Genomic DNA, 12985 nt, shown 5'->3' with positions numbered 1-12985 from the left:
TTCCCCAAAAGCTGGATCCAGCAGGGAGACTTGGGACTCTTTCCCCTCCCTCCCCCCTTGCAGGGAGCTGGCACTGGTGCTTCAACCTGGTGATGGGGGTGGGGCTAGGGGAACAGCAGCATGCCAGTGCACCTCCTGGAGGCTTTCCCCGCTGCTCCAATGGGGAAAGACTCCAGTGCCTGGGAGTCTGCGTGTGGCATGAAAACCAGTAAGTGTTATCCCCTGTTCCAGACCCTGCACCTCCAGCGCCTCCCGCAGCCTCTACCCTGCCAAGATCCTGCATCCTCCCCGCTGGCCAGACAACCTGTCCTCAGCCTGCTCCTGCTCCCTCCCCTGCTCCTGCCCCCTCCCCATGACCAGACAGCTACCTGCACCCTGCTCCTACACCTTCATCCCCTAGCCAGACACCCTGCCCCTTCCCCCCGGACAGACAACCCTACTCCCAGCCTGCTTCTGCAAGAGGGGGAGGGAAGAGACAGCACAGCTCTCATGGCCCCCCTGAGCACCGGGTAGGGAGGAGGCCATGTGGCTGCTGTGGTGCCCAGAGCACTGGGGGGGGGGGCGGGGTTGGGGGGGGGAGAGGAGCAGGGAGTGGGAGAGAGGCTGCAAGGCTCCCTCTTCCCTGGGGCACAGGGAGGGCAGGTGCTGTAGCAGTCTCAGTGGGGGCGGGGCCATGCTGCTTCCAGTTCTCATTCTGCTGATGACATGATGACATCATTCTGTTGTCCGGCAGGAAAACCTTTTTTTATATATAGATTAATCATTATGTCAATTATCAATAATATTAAGTTGTATATTTTCAGTCATCAAAAATGGGCATTCTTATATGGCTCTTTGTTGACCACTTGTTCTGAATTTTGAGGTAGTTTGGCTCTATGGTTTGAAAAGGTTGCCGATGCTTGCCCCAGAGAGAGGGGGATTGGCGAGCATAGTGAGCTGTGGCTCACACCCCTGGTTTTTTTTTTTAAAAAGGAAAACTTGATTCGTTACTATTTGTCCTAGGGTTACTGATGAGTCCTTGTAAAACTGGATAATAGGAAACTTCTCCTGAATATTGCAAATGATGGATGATAGTATTTTGCATCAGCTTGGTTTTTATAACCAAAATATGGTCCTCAAATCTAGGGTTATTGATTACTTTATTGGACTTAATTTTGGTAACATGTCAGAATATAGTCTAAAACCACGTCTCTACTTGCCGCACCCTAGATCTATCTTCTGGCATTCAATTTAGCGTGCTTAGTAAAGATCTGCTAAATTAAATACTGAGGGCACATTGGGTTAACACCGGTCGTCCTCACAGTCGTGAGGTGCATACCTTAAGCCGACCTTACAGTCTAGTATAGACCTGGACTAAAAAATACAAAATTTGGACTTCCTTTGTTTGACTCATAAGAAATGCAGTCTCTTCCATATTTAAGTGTAATACCATACACATTCATCTTAAGTAACTTTTATTTGTCTTTCAGGGTTTGGAGTACTGTGAAGAAAGATACAGTCTAGACCTCACAGGTGGAGTCTTTCCATTAAGAGGGCAGACTAGCAATACCAAACTACTCAGTTGTCAGACTATAGAAAAATTTCGCAGCCATGTTGATAGAGAGGATGGCATGAATGAAGGTTTGTTATGTTTAAAAAATTGTCAAGCTGAACTGTAGCATAATGTTTGTGAAGAAAACAGTGGAGTTGTAGTCTTAAAACATCTGTTCTAGCATGTGAGAATCATTCTAAAATAGTGCTGAACCCAGTGTCCTGATGGTTAACTTAAATAGTTATATAGAACAATTTATAGACCATATTTAAAGTAAAAAGGGAGATATTTGGGAGTCATTTTATGTGGAAAATGACAATGGTACCGGGAAGTCTGTTATACAATGTAAATGGTTAAATTGAAAAAAGTTATCTCTCTGAGACATAGGCTTTTTTTGTATTCAGCCTTCTTTTTAACTTATAGGTAAGTTAAAAGTATAATAATGCTTTGGACACAGATTAACCATAGTTGCATTCTGGCTAGTCCTTTTTAATTCTGTTCTACTCTTCTGTGAAGGACTTAAAAAGGAGAGTGAACTATTTGTGTATGTGCAGTAATTGCAGAAAGAGATATTAGAACTATTTTTATTACAAGTAAATACAACAATCATTAGCAACAAAGGCTGCCCAAAACATGGAGTTCATATTGCTCCCCAGTTTATCTTGTTGGCTGTTGTGCTTATCCAAACTATGTAGACAACTGGACTGTTTTCAAGTTTGTTGGTATTTAAATAGTCAAATTAGATTTATCTGTTTAACTACATACTGAAATGTGAAAGTGGCCAGTTGCTTGCAGTGCTGAGCCAAATGGGGCATCTATAAAAGAGAACTTCAGTATAGGGATGCTACATTTTGATGAATCTGCCAATCAAGTAATGGATGGAATTTCCATTGACGACTACATTAGTTGATATGGGGGAGGTGGGGTGCTTGCTATCCCAGCTGTGCCTCAGCCTTTTAAATGTAGTAGGAGCTGCAGGTGGCTCTTAATACATTTAAAAGGCAGAAGAGCAGCAGAGAACTTGGGCCAAACGATTCAGACTGAGGTCCTTCAGTCTTTGAAGTACAGGCAGTCCCCGGGTTACGTACAAGATAGGGACTGTAGGTTTGTTCTTAAGTTGAATTTGTATGTAAGTCGGAACTGGTACATATTGTAGGGGAAACTCTAGCCAAACATTTGGGGGGGGTCTCTTGCTACATTTCAAAGGCAGAAGCCTACAGGGGGGTTGGGATGAGCAAGGACTCAAGCAGTCCTCCGCTCATCCTATGCTGCCTGCTGCACTTCTGCTTTTGAAATGTAGCAAGAGCCCCCCAGCTCTTGCTACATTTCAAAGGCTGAAGCGCCCCATTCAGAACATGGGGTGAGCTGGGACTGCTTGAGTCCCTTCTTGCCCTGTGCTCCCTGCTGGCTTCCGCCTTTGAAATGTAGCAAGAGCTCTAGATAGCTCAAAAGTTAGAATTGCAGCAGTTAGAACCTGGTGCCAGCAGGTACGACTTGAGTCCCTGCTTGCATTGTTTCCCCTGATGTGCCTCTGCTTTTAAGTTGGCTCCCCCCAGCACTGGCTCCTGCTCTCCCTCTCTTCCCCCCCTCCGCTCCTTGCTGCCTCTCTCTGATAAGTTTATGCTTATTGGGTAGTTGACTAATCACTTACATCCCTATTTCAGTGTATGAGGAGACGGTCTTTTTTTTCCCCCATTTAACCTCTGTAACTTGGTTCGGTACAACAAAAATAGCTCTGTTTGGGTGAAGAAAGCGCTTGAGTTAGGTGTTTTATTTTTCTACAAGGTAAAATGAACTTTAAACTCCTATTGAGTTAGGAAAAGCCTTTGACTTTGAATGCTTACTCCTCCCTCCCCCCCCCCCCCCGGCAAATACATTTAAGTGTATACAACTTTTTGAGGGATAAATATAATATTATTTTAAAAATGATTATTTTTCTTTATGGGAAGAAAACCAGACCAGGAATTGTAGAAAATACAATGTGCTCCCTTTTGCCCAACTTCTCCCTCCCCCCCCCCCCCATTGTTAACTTGACGCTCGTCTGTGCTTCACTCTATTCCTTGTACTTATTTCACTTTGCAGCAGTAATTGGAAGCTCGCTTATGATATTGGCACAAACTGCATTCTGAAAAAGTTTCCATATAATATCAATCCAAGAAGTCCTTTCAGGGATTTTTCATGTCAGTTTGAAGTGGGTGTGTGCATGCTGCATGCATGATCATTTGAAAGCTTTTCTCCTGCGGTACCTGTGGGGTCAGCTGTGTAGCTATCTGGAGTGGCTCCTTCATGGCCATGTGTATAGGTCCCTGCCAACTCTCCGCCCCTTCAGTTCCTTCTTACTGCCCATGACAGTCGTTGGAGCAGCTCCTCTCTTGTTAGCAAGCTTTTCTCTAGTGGACTCGCCTTTTTCTCCCTGTTTCACCTTATTTTAGGTGTGGGTTACCTCCACACCGCTACTTAGTTCCCATCCCAGTGACTGGGGCATGCCTTTGTCTCAGGGCTTTTAAGCTTGGGGCTTCTCCCCCCACAGCGGGGCTACTGCAGCCCTGTGATGAGTCCCTGAGCCTTTGTGGTTATCCCCCCTCAGGCTGGAGTGCAAGTGCCAGCTCTCTGCTGTGAGGAGAAGCAGCAGGGAGCTAGCGCTAAAGCCCCTGCATGGCCTGCTCTGCCTTTTCCATTTAGGGAATGGCAGCTCAGGAAAGCTCTATCCCTGCGCTTACTTGCAGGCTCCACCCCTGTTGCTCCTATACTGACAGCAGTGTGGGGGCAGCATGTAGCCACCTATGTCTCCCAACCAAATGGGAGCTGTGCCAGATATGTGCTTCAATGCCTTGCTCCGTTTTGCAACCCCAGATCCCACGCCTGACCGCCACCCTGCACCTACCTTCTGTCCACTGGGCCCCTCTCTGAAGCCTTGGGGGTGCCCAGCTACTAATCTGACTTGGGGGGGGGGGGGAACCCCTGAGCCTCAGTGCTCCTCTTCACTCCCTCCCTCCCCCATGGGGTTGGAGCACATTGGGCATCCTGGTGCCCTGAGTTGTGTGAGTGAGGTGAATGGCTCTTCTTTTTCTGCTTCCTAATTGGGGGGCCACGTCAGTGAGAGGGTTTTTATTCTTGTGTGTGGCCCCTGACTGATGTTTTTGAGTCAGTGGCCCCGACCTAAAAAATGGTTCTCTACCCTTGATGCAAATTATGTACCTAGAAGAAACTAATAATGGTAAAAATATTCATACATTTTAGATTTGTATATTTACTTTTGTTCACCATAGTCCCCATACCAACAGGAGAATCTTAGGCTGTGTCTAGACTGGCAAGTTTTTCCGCAAAAGCAGCTGCTTTTGTGGAAAAACTTGCCAGCTGTCTACACTGGCCGCTTGAATTTCCGCAAGAACACTGACGATCTCATGTAAGAAATCAGTGTTTCTTGCGGAAATACTATGCTGCTCCCATTCGGGCAAAAGTCCTTTTGCGCAAAAGGGCCAGTGTAAACAGTTCAGATTTGTTTTGCACAAAAAAGCCCTGATCGTGAAAATGGCGATCGGAGCTTTTTGCGCAAAAGCATGTCTAGATTGGCACGGGCGCTTTTCTGCAAAAAGTGCTTTTGCGCAAAAGCGTCCATGCCAATCTAGATGCTCTTTTCCGCAAATGCTTTTAACAGAAAACTTTTCCGTTAAAAGCATTTGCGGAACATCATGCCAGTCTAGACGTAGCCACAATGTCCTGTGCTTTGCTCACATTTAGAGGAAACCCACTTTCTTCCCTATCCAACCCCACCCACCCATACCTTTATTGGAAGCTACTACAGTATTAGGCAACATATGTTGTGTTTTTAAATTAAGGTATTTGTTCCAATTATATTATTGATATAATTATAGTGATACTCGTGTGACATTTTTTATTTTGAATTTGCTTGAAAAGTGACTATTAGAAGCATGTAAATGACACAATTAACCTAGAGATCAATAAATGAATAATGCAAACCACTCATCTGACATTCATATTAATTTCATATTGATGGTGATACTTAAAGATAACTTCTAATTTGTAGCTCTATATTTTGATACATTATCTGTGGAAGTATAGGAAATTCAAATGAGTCTGGCCACAACAATAGATATTTTATTACATCTGATATCTAAACAAAATGGAACTGGATTATAGCTACTGAAGGATTTAACATTTTATATCTCAAGACAGTAAGGCATTCTGCAAAAATACTGAGTTTTTTCTTCAACAATCGTGTTAAACAAGTAGTATGACAAGTTGAGCTAAAATTTGTTACTATAGCAGTATCTGCTGCTGATCTATTTTAAAGAAATACCATCTTTCTTACAGTAATATCTCCTGATACCAGTGTGTCAGTCTTCAGCTGGCAAGTGAATACATATGGCCAGGGCAAACCATCTACTTATTTGGGAGTATTTGATATAAATCGCTGGTATCATGCTCAAATGCCAGATTCTTTAAGGTGAGATTTTTATTTAAGGTGTGTATTATGTAGCTTTCAAAGTGGTTATGAACGATTGATGGACTTTTTACTTGTATGTATTTACTTTCTTTAAGGCCAGGGGAATTTCTTCATAATTGCTCCTATTTTGCATTATGGTCGCTGGATGCTGTAGTGAGTATGACTTCTCCACATTACATCTTGGATATTCTGGTACATGAACGAAGCTTAAGTCGTGGAGTTCCTCCTTCATATCCGCCACCTGAGCAGTATTTTAATCCAAGCAGCTACAACTTTGGTATGTATTTCAGTTTAGCTGACTTTTGGAAATCAAGCTTAAGAAATTTGAGGTTAAAATGTCCTTTTTGTTTCCTATGTGTCACTTTTAACAGTTAGAAACACTTTTATTTTACTTTGAAAATATTTTGGAAAGTATAGTAGACACAGCTTGCCAAATTTTGATTTCTAATACATTTGTAATATAGCCTGTGAATAAATTGTTACAGAAATTAAATCATTTTAATTTGTGTAGGGTACTACACCTGTTCTATATAGTTGCAGCCTATGTAAAATTTCCACACAGATGTGTGAATGTTGCAAGTTAAAATTTATAATTGAACTGTTGAGCCACGTAAATATTTATTTAGCTTTCTAATCCACTCCCAATATTAACCTTCTTTTTAAAAAAGTGGTTTACTTTGTATTATGAGTGTAGATTTTTAGTCAAGTGTTCTTTGTTTTTTAGATGCTACTTGTTTGTTGAACTCTGGAGTCATTCACATGATTTGCACTGGGTTTCAAAAAGAGGTATTTTTTTTCTTTTTTCTTTTTCTAATATCTAGAAAGGTTCATCCTCTGTAATTTATAGTGAACTGACTTATATTTACACATAGAGGGATGAGAGAGCATTTTGTGTTCCTCCAAAAAAAAATTCTAACCTGGAAATTTGTATACTACCAGTTGTGTATTAAGGGCACATAAAAATCTTTGGTAAAATTCCCATTAACTTCAATTGGAACAGTGTCAGATCCTAAATACGTGTAGGTGAAACTAGTACAGATATCTTAGCAAGTAAGGATAAAGCCATTGTGTGACTTGGTTTGAATTCTATTGATTATGGAGAAGTCATCTTTTAAACCTAGCTTTTCACCATTACACGGTTTACAGTAGGGAAAAGATTGGAAAATTTAGTGGCTATTTAGGATAATGGGGGTTTTGGGTATTCCGGAGTGCTTTAAGCACTGCATGGATTAAAGCTATTCAGAGTTTGGGTCTAGGAACTTACATATTTAGGAGGACAATTCTTTTCTGAATTGGAAAAGAGAAAACCAGTTACATTTCACATCACTTAATTTTTGGTACATAAGTAGCTATATAAACTGAAGTCATATATGTATTAGGAGTTTCCATATGCAGTAGAAATGGTGTGTAGTTCTGAGCACAGCACTTGTGTGCTAAAGATTTTCTCTCGTCTACGTGGATTTATATTGCTTTAAAATAGTCGTTAGCCAGATACTGTTTAACCTTTGCTCCTCTATTAGTTGGCATTTCTACAGCAGAAGTAAACACTGGGGTGCTGGTTCAGCTAGACCTACAAAGAGCTAAGGCTGACGTACTTCTGACTTTGTTGCTGTCCCTGTGTGAGAAGCACCTAGTAGTGTAAGAAAAAAGGCCACAAGAGTGTGCATTCTTGGCCCTTGTGGGCATTCCTTTACACGTCTCAAAAATTATGTATTTTAAGACAAATCGGATAAATTACAACCAGTAGCTCAGCAAAGGAAAACAAAGTCCCCAAAATAACACATCTTTTGGTTGTTTTCTCAAATCTCTGTCTTCTAGATGAGAACATCTCATTAAGTTTGGTTTAAGTGTGTATAATTTTAACATTAATTTCTGCTGGTATGCTAGTCGGCATTTAAGAAGCAGCCTGGTGTCTGTGTTAATAGAGAAGCCCTGCAAATATTTAGACAAGATAATCTAATGACTGATATCTTCTTTGAGCAATCTGAGATTTATATTAGAAAGTGTGATTGATCATGTAGATGCTTTGTTGCTTTGGTAGCCGTCTCAAAGACTACACAATCACAGTTTCCTTCTTCAGAATGTTAAAATTACATGTCAACTTGGTAAAGAATATTTGCAATGTAAGATTTCTTTGCTGCTTCTGTTTTGAGGAGGAAAGCATTTTAGGGCTGTTTATTACATTTCTGATTTTGAAAATAACTATTTATACTTGTCAATAAGCATCAGAGATGCTGTCTTTAACTAGAAATTTTGTCAATGTTTCAGACATTACATTTTTTAAAGAAATCTGGTTCTTCTTTAAATGAAGCCATTCCTGATAACTTCAATAGATGTCTTATCGCTGGCTTGCTGTCTCCAAGACTTACTGATGTACAGCCTTCCAGTTTAAGTCAGGTGAGTATATATTGGCATTTTGGTCAAATGAAATTACTGTAAAGCTACAATAAATGTAATATCTTCATATTATTTGCTTGTGGAATAAAAATGATTACATTTACTATTAGTATTGAATAAAAATTAAGTTACACAGATGTATTTCAGCTGGGGAATGTCTTAATTAGGGGTTATAGATTTTTGTATCCATTGCTGAACTATGAATAAGACTTCCTCTTGACTTGCTACTCTTGTAGTAAACTTGTGCACTGTGATGTGGAACTTGCTTAGGATTTTCCTTTGGTGTAGTGTTCTTTGCTGTAGCTCTTTTTATAAGTAAAGAGCTTTTTGAGAGAGAATTGAAATAGCATTTTAAATTTTAGAAATCTGGGCATCATAACTTCTGTGCAAATTGCTCTGAATATATTCTCCTGGAAAGAAATTAATATTTTACAGTGTTTAAGATCAGAATGTCAAGTAGTTATAACAGTAAAGCACAGCATAATGATCAGGAGGATTGGTTTACCTAAAATAACAATAAAATGAACTTGCTTAAAACAAACTCATTTTAACGTTGTATGACAATGGTTATTGTTATCTTTCTACATTTTCTGACAGGAAAAGCATTATGCTATATGCTTAACTTTTAGTGTTGCATAGGGAGTTGAGATGGAGGGGGAACTAGTAAAAATTAGCTTACCCAGAAAAACACAAACATCTTTTTGTAAAGTGTATCCACTCTGAAAACTGTTTTCCCACCACTAGAGGTAGGAGCATTTGGAATGCCAATGATGGCATTAAAAATGGAACTGTGTACAGGTATGTCTAGACAGCAGAGTTATTTCGAAATAACAGCCGTTATTTCAAAATAACTTTACCAGCATCTACACAGCCAAACTGCTATTTCGAAATTAAATCAAAATAGCGGAGGGCTTATTTCAAAATTGGTAAACCTCATTCCACGAGCAATAGCACCAATTTTGAAATTGCTATTTTGAAATAAGCGCTGTGTAGACACTTATTTTGAAATAGGGGGCCTCCAGCCCTTCCCAGGGTGCCCTGGTGGCCACTCTGGGCACAACCAAGAAAACTCCTCTCCCAACCCCCGTCCCCGGAGCCCTTAAAGGGGTAGACTCTGGCTACAGTGCCTGTGTCAGCTCCAAGCCTGCCAGCCCTGAGCCAACAGTCGCTGCACCTGACCCAGTGGCCCCAGCATGAGCCAGGCAGTCAGTGCCGGCCAGCCCTCCACCACTCCCCAGGACCAGTCTACCGGCTCCCAGGAGCCTGCCAGGCGCCGGAAAAGGCGGGGACCTGCCTGTTCCAGTGTGGAGATCAGGGACCTAATTCAGGTTTGGGGGGATGCCTCTGAAGTCCATGATCTCCAAACTAAACGGAGGAATGCAACCGTCTACAGGTGGATGGCTGCCAGCCTGGCCACCAAAGGCCACATGCGAACCCAGGAGCAGGTTCCCATGAAAATAAAGGAGCTGCAGCAGGCCTATGCCAGGGCCACAGGGAGACAGCTCCTAACCAGAGGCAGACCCAGACCCCTGCCCCTATTTTGATGCTGTGGACCTCGTCCTGGGGGGCAGGATGATCCATGCCCCCCAGGTGGTCATCAACCTTGGGGCAGAGCTTGCTGCCTCCTGCTGCTCCAGCCCTTGCTGCCTCCCCAGCTACCACTCCTTCTCCCCCTTCTGCTTCTTACTCCCCACAGCCCCAGGGACGCCCAAGCCCCCGCACTCATGGTGCTGGGAGACAGTTGGGCCAGCAAGACCCCCCTGCCCTGAGTTTTTCCTCCTCCTTCCTCCCCTTGCTTCCCCCTGCCAGTTCCCTCCTCTCAGGTTTCCCCCTCCCCTCTTCCACCCTCCCTCCTAACCCCCTCCCCCACCTTCTTTCACCAGTCTCACCTCAGTTTCATCCTCCCCCACCCCAGTTTTGTTGAATAAAGAGGCTTTGTTGTAATGAACATGTGTGTCTTTTATTGTATAGCAGGAAGAGGAGTTAGGGAGGGGTAAGTGGAAGGATGTGAGGGAGGAATGAGGCACAAGCCCCCAGTGGGGCACACCAGGGAGATTGTTGCTGCCTGCAGAACGTGCTGCCAGGCTCGCTGCAACACGTCCAGGAGAAGCACCAGAGTGCACTGGGGCAGCTTCGGCTCCATGCTCCAGAGTGTTGCAGTGTCCTGAGTGAGGGCAACCAGAGCACACAGAGAAAAAAAATGCTTTGCTGTCCCTCAGCGGGGTAGGCAAGCAAGCAGGGAAACCTTAGAATCGGCTGTTGGGGGAGGAGGGGGTCTCGGATACCTTGTGTGGCTGCTGCCTGAAGCTAACTCCTGACCTGATGCCCTGCCAGAACCGGTTCCGGCCAGCCTTAAATGCGATTCAGCGTCCTATCAGTGTGGACGCGCTATTTTGAAAAAGCAAAACGCTATTTCAAAATGCATTTTGTGTCTAGATGCGTTATTTCGAAATAAGCTATTTGGAAATAACACTGTAGTGTAGACATACCCTAACAAAACAAAAAAATGGTTTTTACCTTTCTCTGCTCTTTCTTGTTGAATTAAAAACTACCTGATGCAATTCCAGCAGACCAAAGACACCTTCTAATTCTCATTAGAAATATATGATTTTTCACTTACCTTCCTTGTTAAAGGACTTACCCAAGATTATTGCAAAGATGTGATTTTTCAGCTGTACTTCACATCTCTAGTCAAAATGTGTTTTGGAGGTGGGAATAATAGTGAAGACCGTGTATTGTAAGAAAACAGTAAAGTGCAAAAAACTCTCACCAAAGAACTGTTTTCATTGTTTTTCCTCCTTTCTCTTAAAAAAAAAAAAAAAAACACAAAAAAACCCTGCTGCTACTTTTCAACCTCTGAACAGTTTATATCAGTGTTTCTCAACCTTTTTTTATATAGTACCCCTTTTTCAAAAAAAAAAGTAATCCTAGTACCTACAGTTTTCAGACACGCAATTTTTTTCTACTATTGCAAAACATTTGTTTACCCAACTTAATCGTAGCTGGGTGGGGAAAGAAAATTTTGGGTGTAAAAAGTACAAAAATAATAAAGCACTGTAAAACTTAAACCAAATTCAGTTTTTTCCAAATTTTAATTGTTGACATGCCTCCCAGACTTCTCTCGAGTACCCCTAAGGGTACTCATACCACTGGTTGAGAAACACTGGTTTAGATCAACAAATAGCAAGAGCATAGATGCCCTTTTCCTAGCGCACTTGTAGCATTTAGGTATTTCTTCCTGTTCCTTTGATGCATCCTACTCCTAATCGTAGAATAAATTGCATTTTAGAATTCGTTATTTGAAGGGATAAAAAGAATAAGACACAAACTATTAAACACACTTAAATTTGATTAAAAAAATCAAAACCCCGAAGCTGGTTATAACTAACTGCAACTCTCTGCTTTAGGGACATTTTATCTGCAGCTAAGGCTTAAGATAGCCAGTCTTCCTTCCACACTAACTTAAACTTCATTGTGCTCCAGGTTGGAACTTCAAGTGCAACCACTGAATCTGTTACTTCATCCTTGCATTCTAGGTTGCTGGGTCTAGAACACTGTGAAGTGTATAATGTAAACTGCAAGTACATTGCTGAGTTTTGGTTAACCAGAATTCAATAAATCCAGGTTGGAATGCAAATTTTTTGCAATAATAGCCAGTAATTATTTTCCTATGGCTGGAAAAATCAAAGGGAAAGTTGTTGTATTTTGTTTAAACATGGTAACGAAATTGATCGGGGGCAAAAAGCTTCTAATCCATATTTGACTAATTTTGTATGGATTCAAATATAGTAATTAATTGTTTTTGGCATCCAGATACATTGCATAAAATTGGAAACAAATCTTATTTGCCATTTTTGGCTTGAAAGCATTTGAATCTTTATTTCTTATTTTATTCTCTGTTATGTTCTTAGGAAGAGCAGTTAGAAGCTATATTATCTGCGGCTGTCCAAACAAGTTCTTTAGGACTTCTTACTGGCTGCATCAAACATTGGACAGCTGAAGGTAATGCTCTATTTTTATTAACTTCTATTTTTTGTCCTAGAAGAGAATTTGCTCTCATTATTTATTTATGTTTGTTTATTTATTTATTTTTAATAGAACAACCAAACTCTGCTGCTAACCTGCGCTTTGTACTTGAGTGGACATGGAATAAAGTGATTTACACAAAGGATGAATTTGACCGAATGTGTAAGTACTAGAGCAATAATTCTCAAACGTTTGCAACCTTAGGACCCCATTTTGATTTTAATTTTTTAGGGGGACTTCCCTACCCCTCCTCTGAGTCCAAACCCCTTTTCTTCCCCCTGATGCCATTCCCTCTGTCACTCTCTCCTCCACCCTCACTCACTTTCACTGGGGTGGCATTAGGGGAGTGAGGAACAGGAGGAGGAGAGGGCTTTGGCTGGATGTAGAGGCTCCAAGGTGGAGCCAGTGATGATGAGTTTAGGGTGCTGGAGTGGGCTTTGGGCTTGGCAGAGGTGTGGCGTGCAGGTTTCAGAAGGGATTTTGGGTGTGGGAAGGGACTCTGTGCTGGGCCAGAGGGTTAGGGTGCCATGGCAATGAGACTTCAACTGGAGGGGTGGGCTCTG

General features: G+C 42.0%; 1 protein-coding gene across 2 annotated transcripts in view; it reads left to right on the top strand.

Annotated features, from left to right (window-relative positions):
- Positions 1-12985, top strand: part of AHCTF1 (AT-hook containing transcription factor 1) — an 86085-nt gene that overhangs the window by 36111 nt on the left and 36989 nt on the right. For both annotated transcript variants that reach the window (XM_075924913.1, XM_075924914.1), the window contains exons 8-14: positions 1470-1620; positions 5867-5999; positions 6095-6276; positions 6724-6785; positions 8268-8396; positions 12308-12398; positions 12495-12584. In XM_075924913.1, coding sequence (XP_075781028.1) covers positions 1470-1620; positions 5867-5999; positions 6095-6276; positions 6724-6785; positions 8268-8396; positions 12308-12398; positions 12495-12584 — 838 coding nt within the window. The remainder of the gene's footprint in view (positions 1-1469; positions 1621-5866; positions 6000-6094; positions 6277-6723; positions 6786-8267; positions 8397-12307; positions 12399-12494; positions 12585-12985) is intronic.

The sequence above is a fragment of the Pelodiscus sinensis genome, chromosome 3, assembly GCF_049634645.1.
Source record: "Pelodiscus sinensis isolate JC-2024 chromosome 3, ASM4963464v1, whole genome shotgun sequence".
In the NCBI taxonomy this organism is placed as follows: domain Eukaryota; kingdom Metazoa; phylum Chordata; order Testudines; family Trionychidae; genus Pelodiscus; species Pelodiscus sinensis.
This window is presented reverse-complemented; position numbering and strand designations above follow the sequence as displayed.